This window comes from Brienomyrus brachyistius, chromosome 22 (assembly GCF_023856365.1).
Source record: "Brienomyrus brachyistius isolate T26 chromosome 22, BBRACH_0.4, whole genome shotgun sequence".
NCBI lineage: Eukaryota > Metazoa > Chordata > Actinopteri > Osteoglossiformes > Mormyridae > Brienomyrus > Brienomyrus brachyistius.
The window spans coordinates 9,296,001-9,322,925 of NC_064554.1; the positions used below are offsets into that span (position 1 = coordinate 9,296,001).

Sequence of the window (26,925 nt, forward strand, 5' to 3'; positions counted from 1 at the left end):
TACGTGTTTATCAAAATAAAAAGTCGCCGTTGTCCAGTGTCAATCACTGCATAGTACGTATGCAGCAGAACAAGCATACAGAGGGATCTGTTCCGCAGTCCAACACTCAGCCATGAACGATAAATTGCTTTGTGACAAATTTACAGTTTAAGGGTTTGGTATCCCATTCTTCCTTTCCTTTTATATAAGTACAAATTTGATTACTTTGTTATAATAAACCATAATTAATAACTCACAAACTTATACTGAATGGACAGGGAGCTAAAAATGTAACGGTGTGAAGCAGTTAATCACAATACAGGCAATCACCACATTTGTAAATGTTCTCCTATTATGCACAGCAGTGACCATGAAAATGTCGTAATATCAATTTGATTACAAAGGGGATGAGAAGCCAGCATCGGTCAGAACAATATAGAGAAAAACATTTCTGAAGAAAAAGTCGATGCATGTGGCAATGCTTGGAATCGCTTACGTTTAAAAACTACATTTACCACAATGCTTTGCTTCGTATGCAGGAAGAACGTCTATTCAGACTCCCACGGATCCAAGTTGGGAGCTTTTCAGCTGCCAGCTTTGGCCCTTCATGTAAGTGCAGCTGAGCTTTTCCTTGCAATGTATTTGGAGATTTCCCCCTTCTAGCTTGTTATGCATGCACACTGGATTCGTCCGCTTGGAGACTTGCAGCCCAAAGGCAAAAACGCTTCAGTTGCATGTAGATCACCACTTGGATTTTGCACCTTTGTTGCAGAGTGAGCTGCTCACTAAACAGGCAGATGGAGGGAGGGAGGGAGAAGAAAGGCGAAGTCTTTTGTGCATCCCCTCCCCCCCACTCAAGCAAAGGGGAAATGTCCGTGCCCAAAGGAGGTAAGAATTCTGGAAACGTCTGTGCAAAACCACCGTAATGCAGCCTGGACTGCATTTATCGCCTAGTGCATTGCAGCGTTTTCTTCTGGGCAAATGCACCTCCAAGAACGCGCAGCTGTGTTTCCTGTTACGGATCTGCCCTTTTGCTGAGTTTCTGCTAAGACCACGTTGGCAACAGTTGGACTGTATATTACGTGCAGTCCTACTGGTAATTGCGCTAACCCTCTCCACATCTTGCATAGCCGTCAACTCCTGCAAAACGGGGCAGATAGCGTAAATTTTTTCACAAACTATTTTAAAGCCAGTAGTTATATTCGTACTCATTCGATTTGTCATAAAACACACAAATGTATCTGATTCAATCTCTGAAACAATTTGCATTTGTAGAATTACCTTTCAATTATATTTACGTGAAAATATTGCTTACTCCCTAAGTTTGTACAATGGATGACATGCTGTGGTGTTGGACGATATTGTGTAACAGATGTTTCCAGAATTTTAAATTGTTTCAACAACTTGATAGTGGATTGTTATTTCATTGCCTACGTGCGTAATGGAAAATATTTTCTCGATTTGACGTCTGCTCTTACACTGTTGTTCCGGTTGTGTAATAAATAGGTACACTTCACAAATGCAACATGCTAAAGATAGAAGGTTTGTCTCTCAAACTGACAATATAAAGGATATTCCTCTCCAAGCAAATTCCAGTTCCAAGCTAGAACTCAATCTGCAATAAAATGCCGTCTACTGGATATAATTCCAGTATATCTTTTGGGACTCGGACTGGTGCACGTCTACGCCAGTATATATGGTTGCGCAGACCATCGCAAAATTTAATGAATACATAAAATAATTGTCTGTCGCTTGTAAATTTACCATGGAAGATGAATGCACGAAATGCTTACCCTTTATGATTTGCGGTACATTGCTTAATTTGTACAAAATAGCATTTAATGGCTAAAATATGGGAAAGGTATGAACGCGTTTTTGACTTATGAAAGTGAACAGATGAAAATGTTTAGTTTTGATGACTAATCATTGTATTGTAATATTATCATGCCATTTTCTAATCGCACCTTGTCTGTCATATTATCCTAGCCTGTCCTCTTTTGGATTGATAATTACTCTGACTGATAGCATGTTGGAGTCTTTGCTATACTGAAAGGGTACCCCTCTTACGCTTTTGACAGGCCAGGTCCTGGAAGTATTCCAGTTCAGTTAGTTTGCTTTGCATTACCAAAGCTAATCTTTTCAGGGCATTCTCCTTACTGATTTTTTCTGGAACACTTTTACTAATTGTTACTTTTAAAATGATTTTGTGTCCTACGTGTACAGTAATGGAAGCGTTGGAGTACGCCGGACAGCCTGAAGTCAGCAATCAGTGCAGATTCGCATATCTGTGTTCTGAGGCGCAGTTCCATCGAGGTCTCGTTAACCCTATTTCTTGGGACCTGTTTTTTTCCCTACCAGTTTGAGACCATCAAACTGCTGTGTTCGGACCTTGCTCACTGATGCTACCATGCACTAGATACAGAGAAACTGCAGTTGCCTGGAATTAAGGCCTTGCCATATGTACAATGGTATTTTTTAAAATCGGTGTTATTCCTCCTCTGTTGTTAAAAAAAAAAATCTCCATCCATATGAAAATGCTAAAATGTGCTGTCAAAACCAACAGGTGGCGATATTACTCTAACCGTAAAGCCATGCTGGCCAATCAGAAACCTTATTACCAGGTCTGCTCTACTAAAAACAGATCATGTGAACAGCGAACTGCACTCGCTCTAACGTCAAAGTAGATAACGGTGCTACGCATCAACACTGAAAACGCAGTTTTTGAATACTTTCAACCTACATGAGGCTTTTAAAACAGCTCAGTTTTTATTAACGTAAAAAAATACTGTTTGCATGTGGACAAAAGGCCAAAATGCAGAGAAAAAGCTATGCTTTAAAAATACCCATGTACGTGTCGACAAGGCCTAAGTTACAAATATGTCCAACAGCCTCCGATTCTGCGCAGAGGACCATTCCCAGTGTAAACAGCTACACTAACGGGGCGGACATGCCAGTAAGCTGTATTTTTATTCACACAGTGATTCTATTTTGAGGCTTGTTTTAGTGTAGTGGAAGCAACAACTGCGGCTGTTGTTATTTTATTATTCTGACAGGTGAATTTACTTATTTGCCTAGTTGAAAACACCTGTTGAAATTCGAGCACTTACATAATGTTAGGTCGGCGCGAAAAATAGTGCTGCACAGTCAAGACTGTTTTACGGCAGCTGATCTTAAGGCTGCTGATCTTAAGGCTGCTGATCTTAAGCATGACGTGGAGAATTTTCCGAAAGTGTATGGATCACCTTTGAGGCAGAGCGGCTTCAGGTTTAAGATTCTTTGTCATTTCTGGGCCTTCTGGTAACACTTAGCAACATCAACACACCCCTCGGCAGCCTTCTGGGTCTTGTCACAGGAAGTCTCCCACATCACGTGAGAACCAGCAGTCACACAAACTAGTGCAAGCTCATTAGAAACGGCCTGATATTGCAGTCTGGCCACGTCCAGCCTCATTCTCCTAGTAGGTGATAGCTTGCTGGACGTAAGCTGAATCTTTAGAGTGGTATCAATCTGGATACTCCTGCAGATCTGTAGGAGCCTCCAGTGTCTGCCCATCAGGATTAATCATCTTCGCCATACCACCAGTATTGGAGGACTGAGCCCAATCATGCGGCTCAGGGCACTGGAACCAGGATCCAGCGATCCGCAGCCCCTGACCTGAGGAACATGCATATGGACTCCTCATAGCCAGCCCTGTCAGTGCCAGTGGTCGCAATGATTTCACACATGACCAGAGGAGTGTCACCTTGTGGGCTTCTATCAACCACTGAGCAAAGTTGTGAATAATAAGTCTAGCGGCCGATCCACATTTTTTCAAGTCTGATCCGATCCCAAAACACAACTGCCAATATTGATGTAGATTCTGATACAAGAGCTGTTTTTGCTTAAAAATTTCAATATTATATACATGAAAATATGCAAATTTATACTGTATGTATTAATAAATTAGTAAATACAAATGAAAAAAATGTATGTCAAAAAATCTTTAATTAAGCAATCTGATACATGCATACTGTACTGATCCATTATATGTCCTTTGTTTAGAGGGATTTTTCACTATGTGCTTCTTCCATCTCTCAAAACTTTTTATAAAGATTGCAAATTGCGGCGCTACTATTTGTTGTTTCAAGCAAAAAATGCTTCCAGAGTGCAGACATTTGTTGGCTTGCTTTGCACGTATGCAAGTTGCATTTGCTGCAAAGGGTATATGCATGACATCTCAGCAGGCAGAAGTCACTGCTCACACCGACTGAGTGGCAAAACACTAGAGTACGGAAAGAGCTGCTGTGCGATTGATTGTTCAAATTGGTTTAACAACAAATAGGATCTAACTTTTTACAAACTTTCAAAAACTAAATAAGTGTCGGACGTGGATCAGTCACGTATGGCTGATACCTGATCTGTGTAATAGGTATGGATTGGTGCCCACTTGGATCGGTGCACCTCTAAAAAAAGTACAGCTTCTGGTGGCATCGCTGCTTCCAAGGGCTTCCCCCTCATTCCCTTCATGATGCGTGCGCCCTTCCTGTGGGGGGGGGGGGGGGGGGGGCGGAGAGCAGAATGTCGTCTTGTCCACCTTGTCAGAGACGTGTGAGGTTTTTAACGTGGCTAGAGGGCCAGTCCTGCCACCAAGCCTCAGATTTTCCCAGACGGTTTAACTTCATACCCAGGACAAGGTCACAGACATTAAATTTATACATAGTTCATCAGTAGTTCATCAGAGCACAATGCAATGCAATGCAATTTTATTTATATAGCGCATTATCACAACATTACATTGTCTCAATGCGCTTTACATTTCTGCCACGTAAAGACCCCCCAGTGAGTAAGCCAAAGGCAACGGTGGCAAGGAAAAACTCCCTAAGAGGAAGAAACCTTGGGAGGGACCAGACCCACAAAGCTCCACAAAGGAGTGGCACAGGCATGTTAGGGGATTTGACTCTAGATTTCTGACTCCTACTAATTACTTTCCTTAGATGAAGAGAGAGAACTTTTGTGTCCCTTTGTCAGCGGTGAAGGCCATGTTGTTTCAGTGCAAGAAGCTGAGTCAGTCACTGACCCAGGGAATTTGGGATCCAGGGAAAGGGGAAGAATGGATTTAATGTGTTGCATGTCTAGACTTTCCAAGCATTTCATGATAATGGGGGCCAGTGCGATAGGGTGGTAGTCACTGAAGCTTGATGGAGATGTATTCTTTGGTATGGATATGATTTTGGTGGCTTTAAAGCATTTGGGGACAATAGCCTGACTCGGGCAGGTGTTGACATTGTCTCTGAGGATGTCTTTCAGCTCCTCTGTGCATAGTTTCAGTACACAACCAGGTATGTTGTCTGGACCAGCAACCTTACAGATGTTAATCCTGGAAACTACCCTCTTCACATTGGCTGAAGACACGTAACCGTCGTCAGGTGGAGGATGGGCCGGCTGGTTTATTTGTAGAACAACCCCGTGGGCCAGGATTACTTTGCAAGCTTATGGGTTGCAAGCTGATTTAAGGTCTGCATGATTGAAGTTACCAGGGACAATGAGGAATCCATCAGGATGGGCTTTCTGTTGCTAATTGATGGCATGACACAATTCACAGATTGATGACTGTAGGTTTTACACAAACTCGATGATTCACACTAGGGTTGAGTGATATGGACCGAAAATCATACCTCGATATTTTTAGCTGAACCACGATAAACAGTATATAACTCAATATTGTTTTCCCATAAAGTAATAACAAATAGACAGTTCCAAGTCCGAGCCAAATGTCCTCAGTGTCACACGGGCACTTTTATTTACAGACAGCTGTAGATGTACATGAAAAAATGGCTCAAAAATGTCGTTTCGACAGATATATCTATCGATCTGTGCTACCTTACCGAAAATGTTGTCATTTTTATGGGCTGAAACTGAAAGCGGATTATCCAAAAAATAAATACGTAACTTGTCTAAAAAACACAAACTAATGTAATGTAAGCAGGCATTGCGAGTCTGAAATACCTTATAAGGTTAATTGTTAAAACATTTCCGATATTTCGACATACAGAATAGTAAATCAGTATGATGCTGACAGTAAAGTGTGATCAATGTATTTAATAAAATATTTAAAATGTATGAACATTGAAAACGCAGAAATAAGCCATAACTCCAGAGCAAGGTAGGATAGATCCGTGGGCGGTTCTTCAAGCATGAGAACAGGGGCTTGATTTCATTGTGCGCAAGCGCAGTACCCAAAGGCAGGACGTTTCCACAGGTTAGGATGAAACGTTAGAACACCGGCATATATTATTTTACCAACCAGGGGGGTATTTCACTACGCGGGATTTCTTGCATAGCCAGATAACTTGTTGGATTTATGGTAATCTGGGCTAAATGGACTATATAATTGTCCACTTAAATGTTGCTCAGACTGTCTTAAATCTGACAGGTTCTGCGGCTAAACAAGAAATCCTGCTTTGTGAAATACCTCCCCCCCCCCCCCAGCTTTTCTTCGCTAGCCTACTTCTTGTCAGTGCCTGTCTCCGTGTTGTCACTGCAAGCAGGACTTGTGAGTGAGTGAGTGAGTAGGGAGGGGTGGGTTGTGTTTGTAGAGGGGTGGGGCAGGGCACGGTTTTGTCAGAGACGGACAGGGTCAGGAGAAATGGGCGACGTGGCGGCGCTATGAATATAATCTTAAAGCAACAAACTATATCGATGTATGATGAGACAATATCGTTTATATCTTGCATGAAAATATATCGATGTATCATAAAAACACGATATATCGCCCAGTCCTAATTCACACAAAGACAGACATGTAAACACTGTACTGTCGGGACAGAGAGACGCTGCTGCGTCTGTATGCACCGCCATCTTGGGCAAGGAGTTGGGATGCTGAGAAATGTGCCCTCTTGGCATGATTGGGCATGGGGATTTGCAGAGGCTCTCATGAGATTCAGTGGTGTGTATTTAGATGTAGATGTCATGGGAAACCCTCCCTTCTGATATCATCTTGCTACTGCAGGTGTACCGATGTTGCTTGGTTAAAGGCTTCAGAAGATGTGAAAGGCTCTGTTCATGACCGCCGTAACATTCGGTTTCCCACCCTCCTCCAAGGCAGGAGGAAGAATCCCAGGCTCAAGATTTCCAAGGAGGTGTTCGATCAGCCCCCGCTGGCGGCGTCGTAAGGAAATCTCTCTTCTATTTTGGGCACACAGGTCATGCACCGCTTGCAAACACTGTCGTAAAACAAAATACAGGGATGCACACTTTCCACCATACATGTTTATGAAATAGAAACAGGGTTTTGGATTTCCTCCCGGGTGGGATGCTATTGTCCTCCCGAATAATGGTCTGTGAAGCAGCTGGATATATGGCCCCTCGGCCATTGCAGTAGATGAGAATGACCCCCATAAAAATGTTCCATGTGAATTTTAGAAAGGTGACATAACCCGTCTAATCTTTCTCCGTCTTCCGAAGACCTCCACGTGACCTGGATTCTAAAGCCTGTGTCACTATTGGGGACAAGGTACGAGCTGGGAATGGTGGGCTATGTGTTTTTATACTATTTGTGTGTCTGTGTGTGTCTGTGTCTGTGTCTATCTGTCCTGTCTGTCTCTGTCTGTCTGTCTGTGTGTGTGTGTTTCGGCAGGGTGTTAGGAGGCAATTCTAGAAGTAAGTCAGAGGAGCGTTTCAGGAATGCAGAAGAAGGCAAAGGGAGAGAGAAGCACACAGAATAAATAAGGGGGCCGGTTGGGTGGGGGGCATACACAGACTGACAGACTGTCTGTCTGTCGGTCGTTCCTTGGAACAGGAACATAATTCATTCCATAAGACTCGTTGAGGTGCAATTTGGTCGAGGTCCAAGTCGCATTTCCCCATAAGAAATAATGTAAATGAATTTAATCCGTTCCAGACCCCCAAACGCTTGCCTAACTTATCCACCTACCTGATTAGCAGCGTGTGGCTCTGTGGGCTAAGCCTGTGTGCCTGTAATCCGAAGGTCGCAGGTTCAAACCCCGCCTCAGACCGTGGGTCCTTGAGCAAGGCCCTTAACTCCCAGCTCCCTGGGTGCTGCTACGGGTGGCAGCCCTTCGCAGACAACTTCCTCTATGAAAAAAGAGCAAGTTGTGGGAGGCGTAAAGACAATTTCCCTACGGGGACAATAAAAGTATCGATTATTATTATTATTATTATTATTATTAATAATAATGAAAAAGCATTGACAATCAGTATAAAACTAAAACACAGATGGAAATTACACATACAAAAGCAATAAACATTAAATAAATGACAATCCCATACTTCGAAGTGAGAGCTGACACACATTCACCACCTTCAAGTCTCACTCTAATTTCCTTTTTAAGTTCTACAGTTACTCTCACTACTTTCCTCTTTGGTTTGCTGCTATCACTGCTCACTTTCTTAGGGGCCAAAATGACTGTATCACTAAATGTACTGTAGTTAAAACACGAAAAAATTCACACCGAACACGGCCTGTGTGCGTGCGTGCGTTTGTGTGTGTGTGTGTGTGTGTATGTATGTATGTATGTATGTATGATGTACATACACTACCGGCCAAAGGTTTGTATGTATGTATGCATGTATGTATGTTACTCACATTTGCCAAAAAGACACTCAATATTCTTTGCTGACAAAAATATTGCAGTATGTTCACCGTCTGAGTAACCCTATTAGCAAGAAATTTAAATCAGTTATGTGACAAGGGGGAACCTGTTTCATCCCTCATAATTAAGTGCTCCTAGTTTTCCATTCAGTATAGTACACTCTGGCCACCTGATCAGGGAATTACAGAATTAGGTGTGTGTGTGTGTGAGTGTGTATGTATAAGGAAACCATATGTAATCTGTGTGTATATGTCAGTGCCAGGAGAAGGTGTGAGTAGCTTCTAGAGTAGCTTAAGTTAAGGTTTGCTTGGGATTCATTGCCAACGGGATTGAAACCCATGATAATTATATATTACAGCAGGTCATTCAAATCTTTTAACTGGCACTGTCTATAGAGATGTGTTTTTGGTTATGGTAGTCAGCACAGTGTGTGTTGCACAGTGGTGAGTTCTCAAGATTAATGCCGGTTTTGAACTGATCTGAGTCTTCATTTTTTACCCATGACCTTGGCCTGTGAGTAGAACTTTGTTGTGAAGGCGGATGACCTGGAGTGGATTTGCGAGTTGGGTCGGGGGGCCTATGGCGTAGTGGACAAGATGAGACACGTTCCCAGTGGCCTGATAATGGCTGTGAAGGTGAGCAGCAGTGGGCGGAAGCATCCTCCCAGACCGCTGTAGACCTCAGTGCGGTTTTAGAAGTGCCCTTTATATAAAATAATCAAGGTGTTTCATTTTTTACAGGCATTAAAAAAAAAAACTATTCAGTTGTGTATACAAAAAAGTACAAAAGTAGTACACAATCTTTGTAAAAGTAGATCTTCGTTGATTTTGTTGAATCTGACTTGAATCGTTCGAATATAGGACTGTACCGCCGTCTGCGGGGATCTTGGCAGACCAGTGAAGCTGTGGGAGTTTCACAGCAATCTCACCACTGGGGCATCTCCAATCCTGCATGCCCCTTTTTTCCAGAGAATACGGGCCACCGTGAACACGCAGGAACAGAAGCGCCTGCTGATGGATCTGGACATCTCCATGAGGACGGTAGACTGCTTTTTCACGGTCACTTTCTACGGAGCACTCTTCAGAGAGGTATATGAAAGGCCCTGCTTTTTTGACAGCATGTTAAAAAATGCCTTAAAAATTGTCCCCTTGAAACCATTCTTTTGGTGGAGGTGAATCCTATTGTATTTTTTAACCATCACAAGGGCGATGTGTGGATCTGCATGGAGCTTATGGACACATCTCTGGACAAGTTCTACAAGCAGGTGATTGACGGGGGCCTGACCATCCCAGAGGATATCCTGGGCAAGATCACGGTATCTGTAAGTGGTTGCCAACTTATTGCTGCTGTTTGCCTGAAAGCTTTTTTTGTAATAAAGCCCAGGGTGGACGTCTTCCACTGTCTGATTTAATGAGGTATTTTGAATGGGGTTGGTGAATGACATGAGTCTTCTGTGATGCATCTCTCCCTGACTTTGATATGAGAAGCTATGTCTCTGGGATGAGATGATTACTGCTTTCGCGGTGAACCATCGTAAAAATTCTTGACAGTTAGTATTGCCATTTCAGATTTTAATTAACCTTAAATCTGTGTTTGATTGCTGCTTTTTGAAAAACTCTTGGTAAATACTGTCCAGCATCAATCAAAGTGAGCAGCAGTCTCCCCGACACAGGCCCAGCATACTGTACAATGTGGGTTTGTTTTGTGTCAGTGAAGACGTGGCAGAGGGCAGTGACAGAACTCTGTGGATAGACATACTCGCCTTTGATCTATTTGCTTACCAGACCAGCACAGACATACTCACCTTTGATGTATTTGCTTACCATAACAGCACAGACATACTTGCCTTTGATCTATTTGCTTACCAGAGCAGCACAGACATTCTCGCCTTTGATCTACTTGCTTACCAGACCAGCACAGACATACTTGCCTTTGATGTATTTGCTTACCAGAACAGCACATACAGTATTCACCTTTCATACTGTTGATTACCAAAACAGGACAGACGTACTCCCTTTCAATGTTTGCTTACCAGAACAGCACTGTGGTCTGTTCACCAAAGGTGGAGTTTGGATTATAACTTTGTTGCTAAAGTAGTAATTTAGCAGTAAATTGAAAGTTTCTATTTATGACTTTTTTTTTGCAGCTGGGAAGATGATCATGGCATTATTGCATTCTGTTATATTTTTATATTTAATATGTTTAAAAGTGAATGTGTAGATTATGTAGGGATGATGTAATCACACACCACTGGGGAAGGGGCCATTACTCATGGATTGGCTCCACCACCTCTGATTTCATGGTTGTATGTTTAGATTGTAAAGGCACTGGAACATCTGCACCGAAATCTATCTGTGATCCACCGAGGTAAGAAAATGCCAGCACTCTCTTCACCAGTGGTCATTTGCAAAGCCAGACTGTTATTAGTGATCTATGTTGCTTAGAACAGAGAGTCTTGGCCAGTACGGTGATTATATGCTTGTTTATTCCATGTTTGCTTTAGGTTTCTTTGCAAATAGAAGATGCTCATGACCATATGGTATCTTTTGGTCTAAAATATATTTTTGCTTGCAGCTAGTCTGGCGTTAGCCTTCCCTGACAGCTCTGTCTATGCCCCTCTCCAGATGTGAAACCTTCCAATATTCTCATCAACACTCAGGGCCAAGTGAAAATGTGTGACTTTGGGATCAGCGGCTACCTGGTAGACTCTGTCGCAAAGACCATGGACGCTGGGTGCAAGCCGTACATGGCTGTGAGTAGGGCTGCTTGATTGTGACAGAAATCATAATCACGATTATTTTGGTCAATATTAAGATCCTTATTTAAAACATTGGAAATATTATGCATTTATTGAACTTTTTAAACAATGCCTTTTGTCAGTGGATTTCCTTGAATTCTATAAATAAACCGAGAGATAAATATGGACAAAATGGGAGAAACATTGTGAAAATGTGGCATAATTATTGTTTTACCTTGATTGTTTTGTTTTGATAATCGCTGGAAGCTGAAATTGTTATTGAAATTAAAATCTGATGAGTTGCCCAGCCCTTTCTGTAAGTTTACTGAGCTTGGGGGAGGGACATATTTTTGGGGCAGTGAAGAGATTATCAGGAGCCCTGATTCTGGGGAGGGTGCTGACTGAATATGGGGGTGTAATCTGATGATGTTACTGTTCTTTTAGCCGGAGAGAATTAACCCAGAGCTGAACCAAAAGGGCTACAATGTCAAGTCTGATATCTGGAGTTTAGGCATCACAATGGTGGGTATTTTAGTCTCGTATCTTTTTTACACTCTGTATATCCAAGGTTACATTGTTATATTGGAGCATTACCAGAAGTGATTTCTCATTTCAACCACATGCCTTACAAAATGAAATGCATGGATGAGACAGCAATTGTTTGTTTATCCTTGTCTGTATGCTGCTAATATGATTAAATATGGACTTCGTAAATATTCTGCATGTTTGCCTGTATGCTAATATACACTCACCGGCCACTTTATTAGGTACAACTTGCTAGTACCGGGTTGGACCCCCTTTTGCCTTCAGAACTGCCTTAATCCTTCGTGGCATAGATTCAACAAGGTACTGGAAACATTCCTCAGAGATATTGGTCCATATTGACATGATAGCATCACACAGTTGCTGCAGATTTGTCGGCTGCACATCCATGATGCGAATCTCCCGTTCCACCACATCCCAAAGGTGCTCTATTGGATTGAGATCTGGTGACTGTGGAGGCCATTTGAGTACAGTGAACTCATTGTCATGTTCAAGAAACCAGTCTGAGATGATTCGAGCTTTATGACATGGTGCATTATCCTGCTGGAAGTAGCCATCAGAAGATGGTACACTGTGGTCATAAAGGGATGGACATGGTCAGCAACAATACTCAGGTAGGCTATGGCGTTGCAACGATGATCAATTAGTACTAAGGGGCCCAAAGTGTGCCAAGAAAATGTCCCCCACACCATTACACCACCACCACCAGCCTGAACCGTTGATACAAGGCAGGGTGGATCCATGCTTTCATGTTGTTGACGCCAAATTCTGACCCTACCATCCGAATGTCGCAGCAGAAATCGAGGCTCATCAGACCAGGCAACATTTTTCCAATCTTCTATTGTCCAATTTCGGTGAGCCTGTGCAAATTGTAGCCTCAGTTTCCTGTTCTTTGCTGACAGGAGTGGCACCCCGTGTGGTCTTCTGCTGCTGTAGCTCATCTGCCTCAAGGTTCGACGTGTTGTGCGTTCGGAGATGCTCTTCTGCATACCTTGGTTGTAACGAGTGGTTATTTGAGTTACTTTTGCCTTTCTATCAGCTCGACCCACTCTGGCCATTCTCCTCTGACCTCTGGCATCAACAAGGCATTTTCGCCCACAGAACTGCCGCTCACTGGATGTTTTCCCTTTTTCGGACCATTCTCTGTAAACCCTAGAGATGGTTGTGCGTGACAATCCCAGAAGATCGGCAGCTTCTGCAATACTCAGACCAGCCCGTCTGGCACCAACAACCATGCCACGTTCAAAGTCACTTAAATCACCTTTCTTCCCCATTTTGAAGCTCGGTTTGAACTGCAGTGGTTCGTCTTCACCATGTCAACATGCCTAAATGCATTGAGTTGCCACCATGTGATTGGCTGATCAGTAATTTGCGTCAACGAGCAGTTGGACAGGTGTGCCTAATAAAGTGACCGGTGAGTGTATATTTCACTTGGTGAATGACATTTGTGTTGAAACGCCCCTATATCTTTGCCCCCCAGATCGAGCTAGCCATCCTGCGTTTCCCCTACGACTCTTGGGGCACACCCTTCCAGCAGCTCAAGCAGGTGGTAGAGGAGCCGTCACCCCAACTGCCTGCCGAGTGCTTTTCCCCTGAGTTTGTGGACTTTACGTCTCAGTGGTGAGTCTCTCATTCAGCTTCTGCTGATGTGACGAATCCACAGCCCGGGGCCTGTGAAATGCATATGCCGAAAGGGAGGAACCAGTGTCGTCTTCTAAAGTTTCTATTATTTTTTCCAGTTTCATTTAAAATGCTTGTTGATATACAGTCAAACCTCCCTTATCCGGGCAGAATGGGGGCTGCCAGTAAGTAAGAAATGCCCATAACTTAGAAATACATGAACAGTACGTTGTACATGTACATCTGTACACATACAAACTACATGATATTTAGGCTTATAATAGGGTGTCATTTCAGTCTGCGCTAGCGAATCATCCCATGTTTTTCTTGCAGTGGTCATCCAGTTTTTAACCAGATTAAAGGGAGCTGGATGATTTTTTTTCCTTACTCTGTATCTATACTCTATATATTCTTTACTAAATATCGCCTACCTATATTTAGACTTAGCCACTCCAGAATGGTCTGAAACAACTCTGTGATTTTCTTTTTCGTATCTCTGTAATGTCGAGCTTCTTTTGGAGGTACCTGACACTAGGCTTCTTTTTGAAGCCATGGATTTTGCACAGTTTTACGTGTGGCTGTAAATTCAGCTCCGCCCACAGCCTCACCATAGCTCGCTCTCCATTCGACGTTTGCCCCGCCTCCACGTGCAGACTCCGCCCACAACTCTCTGTATGCGGCATTCGTGACTTCCGTCTTCCGAAATGAAAGGCCAACCCCAAGATGTCTTGGGAGCTCACTTATTGGTTGTTGTTGGCTTGCTTTTCTTTGGATATTACTGTGTATGATTTGTTTGGTTTATTGGATTTCTGATTTTCGTTCTGCCCTTGCATGTACTTTCGTTTGGGTTTACTTGCTATTTGGTTTTGAACTCTCGCCCCGGTTTTTGGTTAATATATTCGTGCACCCCTCGGACTTTGACACTTTAATCTCTGTATATGCTGTGTGTGTGTGTGTGTGTGTGTGTCAGGTGCGTAGGGAGTGACTGTCGTTTTTGTTTTGAGATGATGTATGCTGTTGTTTGGATAGGGAGTAAGGTGTAGAATTCGTCGTCGTGTTTTTGTTTGCGCTTAGGTAAGTTAGGTTTGAGTCGCGTTCAGAAGCTGGGTTTTGCTTGTTTTCGCTATAGCTACTCCTGAGTCCTTTTGCAGCGGGTTTATTTGTTCTATGTCCGAGGCGTGTAAATAAATACATATAAAGTATCCCTTTGTCCCCTTTCCCTTTCATTCTGTTGTGCCCCAAGCCAAGACTGGTGCTGGTTGTGTAAAATTAATTTGTGCATGCGCATACCTACAGCTTCCCGGTAGAGGGAGGTGCCCGTATGTTGGAGGTCCGGATAAGGGAGGTTTGACTGTACTAATACACCTAATATACAAAGGGATTTAATGGGAACAGAATGCCACTGGCGAATGCAAGCAGCTGTCCTTGGGTCACATATGTATATGTGATTAGGGGTCACATTTTTGTTGAGTTGATGTAAGTTGAACTTCTGGGGAATCAGGCTTTTTCAGTATAAAGGAGTCCTCCAAGTCCCCAGGAAGCACTTGTTTGTTCCATCTCTTAATATCTAATGGTACTTTTTCACTACCATCAAAAACCCAGCTGTACACAAGCGGACCCGCGAAATGGTGTGAGCCGTAGTCATGCTGACGCTCACTAACCACGCTCACTAACAAGGCGAAAAGCATGGCTGAACCGAGCCGTAATACGGATTTACGCAAGCGAATACTAATTCTGATAGCCTTTACGTTAACATATCAGGTGACTCTCGCAGACGTGTTGGTGGAAATTCGCACTGTTAAATCATGATTCACTGGTTTTACGTCACTGTCGCTCTCCAAACCTGGCAAAACCGTTACCGCGCCGACCATTCTGCAGTGGAAAACCGAAGCCGGGTGGAACAGTGCTGTAGCACGTCTGTCTTCACAGTATGAGTTGGGTCCGGCATGGTTCCTGTATGCCAGTGGAAATGCACCACAACAGTCATTGTTACCTGTCCAGCATATAACAGAGAGCAGTAGCAGTGGAGGTAATGACTTGTAGTCTAGGATTTACCCATATTTCCAGAAGCAAGTCCATGCAATTTTCAGCTGCTCTGATGCTCTTGAACCTACATTGATGCTCTGTTCGCCTGGTCTTTTCTCATGTCTCATCTGAGTCTTTTTCCCCATTTCAGTTTGAAGAAGAGCTCAAAAGAGAGGCCAGCGTACACTGAGCTCATGGTGAGTTTGGAACACAGATCTGAACTTGGATAAACTCCCATTTGTTCCTGAGAAATGTAATCTTAATCCGCGTGTCTAAGTAATTCAATGCATAACAACATCTGAACCTGTGGATCAGATCAGATGCATCTCTTAAATGGTCACTAGAGGGTAGACGTGTTCTCTTTTTTTATAGCCGTTTACATTTGAATGCTGAGGATTTGACTGTAAAACTGTTTCACTGATGCTGGTTTGTCACGATGCAACATTTGTGTCCTAAATCTAACTGCTACTTTCTTGTCCCATTGCAGCAACATCCATTTTTCACACTTCACGACTCAAAAGAGACAGATGTATCCAGCTTCGTCAAGGTTGTTCTTGGTAACTGAAAGTGACAGTCCCCGACTGCCCATGGGACCCTGTGCCAATGCGCCGATACACCTGGGCCCTCGAGCACTGCCCAAATAACTTCGGAGGGATTGGGCACTATGCCAACTCACCAGTATTCATTCTGGTTGCCAGGCATTGCCCATGTGACCTTTGAAATATTGGGCCAATCCACCAGTTAGCAATCACTTGGGAGTTTTGCAGGATTAGTGGGGTAATACTTCTTTGGACACCTGCTCTTCACTCGCTGCTTGGTATTCAGAGTTCCTGTATTGCCATGAACAAGATGGAGGGCTTACAGAAGGGATGGAGGCTTCCTTTCTGGAAACTAGATGCTACTATGACAACCCTGTCGCCCAGCCTGGTTGGATTTTTACCCTCTATTAGTAATTCCAGTTTCAGTTGGCCTTCATGCAGTGAGTTTGCCACCAAACCACTAAATGGATCAGTAATCAGACCTACTTCATGCAAAGAAGATTAACACTTAAAATATCACGAGTGAGGCGTAGTGAGGCACAGTGACGCGCAGTGGGTAGCCTCATACTGGAGTAGCTGGGGTTTGATTCTTACCCTGGGTTGTGTGTAAAGGCTTTGCATGTTCTCCCCATGTTTCCATGGATTTCCACCATTAAGCGAATTGCTGTGTCTAAATGATCTGCTATGTGTGTGTGTGTGGATTCCCTGTGTCCCATGCAGGGTCTCCACTCCCCTGCATACTCTTTTTCCTATGGTAAGTTCCACCTCACCATAACCCTGTCCTGGATAAGCCACAGTTGAATGTGGGTTGATGAATATATATCCTCCTGAGAAAAAGCATAAACGCTAGTGCATGTATGCTTATCGTTGCTTTATAATTTGTCCATATATGGGCAGAGTCATGTGATGGCACTGATTCCCAACACGGAAATGATGTTCGGATAAGCATCTGTTTGGACAGAGCAAGTCAGAGCAGAGCAGAGAGGATTCAGGCAGCCATCTGCACACATGCCACGTGAGATGCCAAAAGGGCTGGTCCATGAATGGGATGCAGAAGGAACTCGTGCAACTTGTGGATCATCCACAGAGCCTGAAATGACACGACTGCACCTCAGTCCGCATGCTGATCACATACTAGAGATGCACTGATTGCAATTTCCTTGGCCGATTTCTGATGTTTTTGCAAGTGTGACCTGCTGATCGCGATTTTCTTTCTAGGAACTACAATTGGCATCACGTACAAACAAAAGTCAACACTTCTTCAATACAAAGTTTTATTTTCATAATAAAATGAATTGTTAAACTTTAAGTCCTAACTGCAACTAAAACAAGTCTGGAAACAAGAGATAGAAATAACAATTAACTGAAAAGGAGCTGCTGTACACTCAACTTTATCCGACACATTTCACTTTACCAAACAAGAGCAGGTGCAACAGATTTAAATAACAAAACATATGTCAGTTACTTAAATAATTTTCCAATATGTTTTAATTCACCGGATAATTGACCTTTTTCTCTTTTTTTACTTATCTTAAAGTCCATAGCTTACAAATATCAAAATAAAACTGAACAGTGCAATGCTCTTCCAAGTAGTAATAGATGCAGTAATAGATGCAGGGAAAAATTATTAATACCAACATCGCATGTTATTTGCATACAATTCTTACATTGCTGCTAAGCTAGATTAAGATCAGGCTTTTTTATACCTTCCTACTATACGAGCATTATAGTGCAGGGGGTTGAAGTTTTGCTAAAACATTTTTACTCTCATAGGAAAAAACCTTGCTGCATCTCTATTACATATACCTCTGTCTTTCTACCCCCAAGCCATAGGGAAGCATGCTTGCTCTTCCAGTCCTTGCATTCATCAATCTGAGTAGTTGAGAACTTTAATGTGGGCAATTCTGCTTACGTGCGTCTGTGTGTCTCAAATTGACCTCCCACACTGCCAGGGGGCGCTGTGTGAAAAGTAAAGAGACACAGCGTGACTGTGAACTTCTGCCATTCAGCCACAGATTAAGCTGCTCCGCATGGATGCCGGAAGTGAAGATATTTGAGTAATATCGTATTGGTGCGACCGCAATATGAGATGTAACGGTTCGCAGAACAAATTCAAATGAACTTGGCTGAATTTCTATCCCTGAAGCTTATTTGTTAAAGGTCCGTCACAAATACTTTCTGTGCGTGACTGTCTATGACTTTATCCCCTTGTGAATATCAAAGATATTTAAAGGTGCACAGCAAATGCAGGTGAATACACTGGTAACAGCCAGTACATACACTGGTAAAAAGTTCCACAGCCGCTCACCCATGGCCAACAAAATTGCTGCATGGCTCTGATGTTTAGACATGAAAATTATAAATCGCCTCACGCCTGATTTCCTCTTGTCCTTTACAAAAAGTGCGCTGCCCCAGTTTCTGAGAGAAACCTTTGGGACCTCGAACCCGTGTCCGTGCCGTGGGCTCCCTGTCTTGTTCAACAGGTCAGCTTGACCATGTTATTTCAGACTTCCTCCTGGAGGGCCCGTTAAGGGTGCAGGAGTATGTAAGCATAAAAAATGTACTTCCTATTGGAGCCCTTGTTAATTTCTGTGGCTGCTCTCTGAATGTTAGCCGCATAACAATGAGTATTTTTGACGTTGAGTTGTATTTCGGAGAAGCTGTTATTTTTAAGTATGTGGTCTATTTCCTTTAGGCTTGGGGGGTGGCAGTGGGACACGACCTGTTTGGTGAGAGCCTTGCAGCAGGACTGCCTGTACTGCCACCTTGCCTCAGTTTCACTTGTTACAAACTGATAGTTGGCTTATGGACCATATGTGCTCTGGATGAGGTCTTCAGGACGGTGATCTACTTAACACTGAACTTCTAGGTACTATGAACGAACTAATATTCTTGCACTGTTGATGTTACTTTGCAAATCACAGCCACCTTGCTATGAGTGTCATTCTGTGTCCAGAGCATTTCTTCGCAGGGTTATGAGAAATGTTTCTAGATGGAACCTTCTGTTCCGGGGCTTTGCCTATTTAAAGGGCCTTGTAATATCTCCCTGTCTTTCCTCTTTTATCTGCAACTCCCTCCTTTCTCTTCAGTGCCTTGCTGATAGGTTTCCACATGACACCTCCCAGAATTAGATCTGACCTTCTCCGTATTCCGTATTGCGGAGTCTTATGCCTCAAATTTTCACCCCAGTGTTTGACTTCTGTTGATCTGGTCACTGAAGATGGCAGGTTTACGTACCTGGAGCTACACAGAACTCTCCTGTGATGTGGGATTTTGGGGGCGGAGCAAGGATCCTATGACAATTGAAGTCAATGATAATGCTGAGGTGTTTTTTTTTTTTTTTTTCTTCCCTCAGTACCTTATTTGGAGCAAGTCAGTCCTGGGTCCTACACAGCTTTGCACCAAAGCTTAATGCGCAACCTGTAGTGTGAAACCAATGTGAAAATGAACATCAGTCAGTCTTTTTTTTTTTTAACCCATCTGTGAAGATAGCTGTATGCAGACGCCTCCAGTATAATCTTAATATACAGCAAAAACCGAATAACACTGTTCTTTATGCTACAACTGCAAAGTGATGTCTATGATGGCTGCCGGTATATTAAACACTGAATTTAAGTTATTTGAAATTATGTTCTGTACTGTACTGTTGGACACGGCATTGCAAATGTAGTTTAAATTTGATTCAATTACAGTTTGATTTGTATGAGTTGATTTGCAGTGTTATTTTTCTCACTATTCATATTGCAGCATTATTGAAGGTTTCAGCTGAATGTCATTGTTTGTATTTGCTGTGTTGGGGAATGGTTACTTTCATCATGTTTCTATCTTTTAATACAACATAAATATGAATTAAGACGCAACACGGCTGATAAAAGCTTGAATGACTTTCTTCATTTGGTGTGTTTTTCCATTTCAGTTTTTTTATTTAGTTTTTTAATTAGTTAAATAGGTAATATAGATATTAGAATTAAACTGATGAACTTATACATACAGCAGCAAGAACAAAGAGCACAAACATCGTAGTGCAAGACAGACAAGGTGCAAAAACAGGACACAGTGCAATCTAATTAAAAAGTGCGTTTAAAAAAACTGAAAAGCAGAATATTATAGAATATCAAGGAAATTAACATTAGGGGTGGTGGGATGGCATATGTGTAATTTAAAAAAAACACCTCTTTATTTTATAGCTGGGATAGGGAGTGGAAATACAAGCATGTTTCAAACTGTGAACCATTTGGCTGCGAGTAAACATGATAACCACACCCTATGGAAACCGAAGTTTGGTACTTTGAAATACCTACTACTGCTTCGAAGGACCTCCAGTGGATGGGGTATTTACTTAAAGCCCCTCCCCACATCTCTGCTTATAGACCTGTTTTCATTTTGCAGTGGTCGGCTTCCAAAAAACCCCTAAATGGTGTGAAATGCTAGCTTGTGGCACGTGGCCAGTGTCCATGGAGGTGTGCCGAGATGGTGTTTGTTAGTGCGAGTGAATGTTTCTCTTTGTGGCTTATCAAGCTGCTGGTTACTAAGGATCTGTCATAGAGGACACCATACCTGGTAAAACATATGGCCTGTTTCATTGGTAGCTGATCTGTCACGCACGATCATACGCAGCAGTACTGCGGTTAATGGGGAATAAGGTTCATTGGCTACGAGCGTATCTCCCGGCTTTTTGAGAACACTGTAGATAGTCCGAGCAGTATAGTCGTGCCTTTTTGATGGATTGTTGATTTTGTATAATACGATTAGGTCAGCTTTCATCTTTTGTTTATTCGTTGTAATATATCGCAAATGCGCGTAACCCGTTCGTCCATCCATTTCCTGTTGCCTTTTCTGATATTCTGGGTTGGGGGGGGGGGGGTGGGGGCATCTGAAACCTATCCTGGAGGCACTGGGCACAGGAAATGTGCCAGGACGGGGTCCCAACTCATTGGCGCCCACCTAACCCTTAAAAAGCAAAAATAAATAAATGAAGAAATTCATTGAATTCCAGCAGCTCAGTTTTGTTCCACTAAAAATGATGGCGTCCTTTAAGGGAAGCTTTAAATAATTGGCCAAGCATGTGGGTAAAGATGGCATTTGTGCTGATGATACATGTTTTACTTTGTGCTGCGTAGTAATACTAATGCAAGACCCAATGGTGGCTTTGGGTCCCGCGAATAATGTGTGTTTGGAATGGGGTAGGTGGTCCGGTGTCACTACACAGGGCAGCTGACAGTAAAACGATGCTCTACCCGTTGTGTATGGAGTGGGAATAATGCAAGCTAAGGCAGAGGCTGATGTCTGTCCCCATTCAAGCTACCAGCATTCGGTTGTATACTATAAATCGGTGACCGATCAATAGCTAAGGCACTCTGGCACTAGAAAGGTGGAGGTTGCGAGTTCCTGTTTACCAGAAACTGTTTTTGTTTGCATGTTCTAAAAATAAGACTAGATTGTGCTGTCTACGTGGTTCCTCGAAGATGAAAGTTGCAGTAATGTCTTCCTCCAGTTTCATAAATAGGTTTTAGTTGTGATGTCACTTGGTGTACAAGCCCCTGTCTCCTGAGTATTTTCATAGGTCCTTCTTTTGATAGCCAGATATTCCAGAGTTAGATAGCCAGTGATTATGACGGCCAGTGAAGTCTGGTTTAATTTTATCCAGAGGGGATGCCAGCATCTTTTTAAACTTCATAATAAACTGTATGGTCATGTGATTACATCATCCTGAGTCGTGGGACCAAGGTCTAGAATACAACAGAGGGGGAGTCTGCATCCTCCAAGCAAAACCAGCCAGGATCCCTCATATTTGGTTGTATGCTTAAGTCTGTCAAGCACTTGGGAGAACCAGGGAAGGGAAGGTGGCCAAATTTGGATGCCTGTCAGCTCATTATAGCCTTTGCATCAAGGTTCTTAATATTTCAAGATTGGGGGTAGGCTGTCGGGTATATTTTGTATTCCAGCCAAAAATTGTCCAGTCAACACTCTCCGAAATGGCAACGGTATGTTTGAATTCATTTTATTTATCTGCATATATACATTTTGTTCATTAAGATTCGTCTGTTTTTTTATCTGTATATTTATTCATGTCTGTACATTTTATTTGAACATTTATATTTTATCCGCCCAATTTTCCACGCCTGTGTGTTTTTCCTGTGAGAGCCGCAGTAGCATCCTGATGTCCATCTGGAATCAATGAAATCCCACCTCACAGTTCCATCAGGTGGAACTAAAAGTCAGTACACCTTAGCCGGCTGAATTGTTTTTATATTTTACAGGTTATAGGTAAAGTATCCAACCTACACAGTGATCAGTTGTCGTTTCAGGTAGTCTTTGCATGTTATGTTTAACCAGATATAAAGGAGAGTCACCTGGGTTCGACGACTAGATTTACATACTTCTAAGGATAGATGTGTGGTTTGTCCATGGGCGTCGTTAGGTCCGATCACTCAGGGCTATAACCCCAAGCATTTTAGCCCCGATGGCAATTTTCCTTACTTCAAAAAAAAGGTCAAGCCTCAGGTAAACTTAACCAAGTCCCTGAACTTTTCGATAACTAGAAACTTCCCTGACTTAGTCAATACAGTTTCTGCTAATCACTGTGTACTGTGGAAGCGGGCAGCTGGTATTGAATGGTTTTGATCAATGAAGTACCATCCTAAAATATGTCCAGTAATTTTCTGCTGTGAGATTCCCTGCTGCCCCACTCAGTGGCATCGGTGCCTGGGGCAAAGTGCCAGGTGTGGCCCCCTGGCAACAGTGGTTGATCCCTCACACATTCCTCACTCAATGCAAAGTGGGCCACTTCTCTGGATAGGGCTGTCACCTTGGCCACTCGGATTGGGTTACAGGGCACCTTCAGAGTGAGCTGTGCCAGGTGTCTGGCCTGATGCTCCATGGCAGTTGGCAGCTGGATCTACAGTGAAAGTGAGCGAGCGAGTGAGCTTGCGATGGCTATGTACCCTCTTACTGGCTGGCATCTGCTGTTCAGACAAGCCAGGTGGTCGGAGGGACCTCTGTTCTGCGGGAAAGATAATTCATAGTTTGTGATAATGATTGTAAATGATGTAAGGGAAGTGAATCTTCCTTAAATGAAAGGAGATTCCTCAGTATTTCAGTGCATGAATGCTCTTCTTTGTTTGAATATCCCTCACCGTTGGTGGAGGTGGATGGCTGCCTCTCCGGGTCTCTCACTGAACGATCAGGGCATTTCACTGGTTCTTCTTCAATCAGTCTTTGGTCACCCTCACTCATCAGCCTCCACTACACCTGGGCCCATTCCTGCACTCACACCTGGGCCTTCATCTGCGTTCCCTGCCTTCAACACACCCTTGCTGGAGTTATGAACTGCACAGACTGCAACAAGAGGCAACAAAGACTGTAAGTAGAGATTTGTGAGATGGGCCATGCATAGTCGAGTGTGTGAGCGGGCCCTCTCGCTCACATGAAGGTGCACCCTGGGCCTGTGTAAATTTACCCTGGCTGGGGTTACACAATGCCTGCACTGGATCACAAATGGGACCCATAGGAGCCAGGCCAAAGGGTGTAGTATCAGTCCCATCTGAGATGACCCCCCTGAGCCTCAGAGGAGCCTGGAACTGTCACTGGGAAATGGATGTTGGAGGAGCTTCACCATCAGCATGCATGCTAGCCCTGACCTTCATTCATATCCTGCCTGGCGCTCTGTAACATTCTTTGCAGCAGCTATCGAATAATGCCTTTCTGGATGGGTCATACTCTATTAAACCATTACTGTTATGTGTTATTTGATAGATGTCTGACAATGCTGTGTGCATGCTAAATTATTGTGAACGACTTATTATCAAATTATTGAATTAAGAATTTGTGTTTTAAACCTGAGTGACATGTTAGATAATGAAAATTGAGGGGCAAGCTGTAAAATGCAGTATAGATGGCATAAGTATTTACTTGGGAATATCTTATATTGTACTGTATAGTTATTGCTTGGGGAGGTTGTTTTTATTAAAAATTTACACATTTACCTGTGGTTGTCTAACCTCATGACTGGTGGGGGAAGGATTTACAGAAGATTTATGTGATCATACAATAACTCCTTAAGTATGATTGCTGTCGCTGGATTTTTATGTGAGCACTTTGCATGGTGCACTGCTCAGATTCTTGTGGTTACGTCCTGTCACAGGTTTCTGTCTGACAGAATACGATCAAATGTCTTTATGTCTTCGACATTGGGACCCCCTTTCCGTGTTTAAAACCCCCTGCCGAGTGAGTACAGACCATAAACCGCTGAGTACCTACAACAATTTTTTCATCAAATTAATTTTTCTCATTACTAGGGATGTAATGATACACTCAACTCACGATTCACGATTTTGAATTCACGATACGATTTTCTGACGATTTTTAACAATGAACTGCAGATAAATTTATTCAAAAATATTCCTTTATCTTTCTAAACTGTGCAAAACGTGTCCTCTTCTTAATAAAGAACGGAGGCGGTCGCACTTCTTACCCTCTCCCTCCCCTTATCTTCCCTGCTTCGCTCCTCTCGTCTCGTCTAGTCTACTGTCTTATACTGTGTCTGTGAAGAGACTCTCTCAGCCCTGCTCTCCAAACCACGAAAAATTATGGATTTGATCAGCTGGTCTCTCAACGCCTCGACGAGAAGCCTAGGGTCGGGGGAACCTGACTGTCCTGCAGGAACGTACGCAGCTGGCTACACGATGGACGGATGGGAGCGGTGGAGGGTCGTGTGCCTGGCAGCTCTTTCCGTGGAGGACATTGAAGACATCTACCTATTCGGAACCATGATTACAGGTATTATGCTGATTGGCTTAGGCATTGCCCTGGTTTATCAAAGATTGAAGAAGACGGTGACAGCCTCTCAAAGCCCCACTAGGCTGGCCGGAATGATTGATGGAGTGGGCAGAGCTGTTAGCACTCAGACTGTGCAGACTGTGCAAATGGATCGCAAACTGGATAACATCATGGAGAAGCTAACAGCTTTGCAAAAATTATTGGATGGCGGAGATCAGCGTGGACATTAGAGGAGCTGGAAATTTCAGCTCCTCGCATGGAAACCCAAACAACCCTATCCTATCAGGTTTTGGCTCCCCCAATCAGCACTGGCCTTGGCCAAGGCCGCTGTTGAACTAACAACTCCCCCAGAAGAACAAGGCAGTGAGACTCTCTTGCATTCCTCTCCCCCAATCCCAAGGACTTACCCTCCCCCCATCCCACGCCTCCGCCGCTTCATACCCCCAGCGTGAACAGGCGGGTCTGTGACCAGCGCCTCTATGGCAGCAGGACCGGATGGCTGTCTGTCTCTGCTGGGTCACCTCCACACCCCCTTTCCGCTACCCGTTGCAAGTCGTGTCATTTTTATGTAAGGTGTAGTGCCCATGTGCTTATGTTGCTGAGGTGTTTTTTTCGGTTCCCACAATGTACTCCCTACTGGAGTGCAATCTGGGGGGTGTTTTTTTATTCTCCTCCTCTCCCACCATGTTATCCTGTTTCTATTCTTCTCACTTCCCCTGTCTCCCGACCGGTCTTCCCCCTACTGTGATGTCTGTGTATATGTAAGGTCGGTTGATGGCCTGCTCTTCACCGGTACTTGTGACTGGTGCCATGGTATATTGCATCAGCAATAAAGGGCTTTTCCAATCCAATAGTGCAACTGAAATTGAATAAAATACTGTTTAAAAAAATCCCAAATCAAAATAAATTTTAAAAATGGCCTTGTCTGCGCTTTTCTCGCCATTTTCGTTTGTGATTACTGGAAAAATAAAATGCTGCCACACCGCCGATTTAAGATTGGGGGGTGTGTCCTCAATTTCAGATTCGCCATCTCTTGTTCTGTCAGAACCAAAAACGTGCGACATCGACGAGAATACAAAATGTAATATTACAAGAAGTATTTCCGTTAAGTACCGTGAAGTACCCCTAAAGTAGTGATTCATTTTCAATGATTCAGTGATTCATCAAATGTTTTAAATTGTCATTCATTTACATGGATTTTTAACCGATTTGCGATTCATCGTTACATGTCTACTCATTACAGGTTATGTACAATATTTTTTATTGTAAATTGTGTGACAGCCTATGTTTTTCATTGTTCCTTCGTCCTTTGAGGGGTATAATAAAATCATTTTCTTTCCTCTGTTATCCCTTGATAGACAATGTTTTTTCATTAATATATTGTTTTTTGAGAATTAGGCTAAAGTGTCAGAATTCCTTTCATTCAAGAGAGTACAGTACTGTCCAGTACTTTCTAATGCACAGTATTTTATTATTACTGTATTTAATATTGGCAATGTTTTACTTTTCACAGTATATCACATAAACTTCACCATAAATATGTACACGAAAACCACATTACATGTGGGGTCCATGGATGGTTCACTGTTAAGCAAAATACAGTTACAACCATACCAATACAAGCATATAGTGCAAAATATATTACAAACTGGATTAAAGAGATAAGAATATATGTCCCTTAACGGTTTTCATTTCCGCAACATTCGACGTGTTTCAACGTGTGTTATTTAGAAGATATATGCCCATATATGGTTGATTGAATGTGTTACTTTGTTTAAATTAATCTTGCCATGCAGGCGCATTCACATTTAGAACACGTGCGATATATCAATGTTCACTTTGTATGGCTCTGCTTTCGTGCGCTTTAAATCTTAAGTTTAATGTGGGTCTGGTGGCACATCAGTGGCTACAGGGATCATAAGTGGCCTGGTAATGGGTCATGGGATGACAGGGCCATCCTTCCAGGGTGTATTTGAGAGGAAACGCCCCTGATGGTGAATTTCGGTACTGTCTCCAGCATGTTTCATTTGTAAATGTCAGCAGCCAAACCCCCTGCAGGTCAGACTCGGTATTCCATCTGAAGATATACAGGTACCTCGATGCCCTGGCTAAA

At 43.0% G+C, this 26,925-nt stretch overlaps 2 protein-coding genes across 6 annotated transcripts in view; one reads left to right on the forward strand and one right to left on the reverse strand.

The window, feature by feature from the left end:
• Nucleotides 1–26,925, reverse strand: part of LOC125717531 (chromobox protein homolog 1) — a 180,009-nt gene that overhangs the window by 118,440 nt on the left and 34,644 nt on the right. The window lies entirely within an intron of this gene.
• Nucleotides 525–26,159, forward strand: LOC125717521 (dual specificity mitogen-activated protein kinase kinase 6-like). 5 transcript variants are annotated; one of them, XM_048990555.1, is made up of 13 exons: nucleotides 525–588; nucleotides 752–867; nucleotides 7,060–7,126; nucleotides 7,423–7,471; nucleotides 9,092–9,205; nucleotides 9,431–9,658; nucleotides 9,775–9,891; nucleotides 10,886–10,937; nucleotides 11,195–11,322; nucleotides 11,752–11,829; nucleotides 13,331–13,470; nucleotides 15,647–15,692; nucleotides 15,983–26,159. In XM_048990555.1, the coding sequence occupies exons 2-13, from the start codon at nucleotides 777–779 to the stop codon at nucleotides 16,058–16,060; spliced, it is 1,188 nt and encodes a 395-aa protein (XP_048846512.1). In that variant the 5' UTR covers nucleotides 525–588; nucleotides 752–776; the 3' UTR covers nucleotides 16,061–26,159. The 5 variants fall into 5 exon arrangements, with proteins under 5 accessions (XP_048846512.1, XP_048846510.1, XP_048846511.1 ...); XM_048990553.1 differs by having other exon boundaries at nucleotides 561–867; nucleotides 7,060–7,160; nucleotides 7,423–7,487; XM_048990554.1 differs by having other exon boundaries at nucleotides 563–867; nucleotides 7,060–7,160; nucleotides 7,423–7,487; nucleotides 9,539–9,658.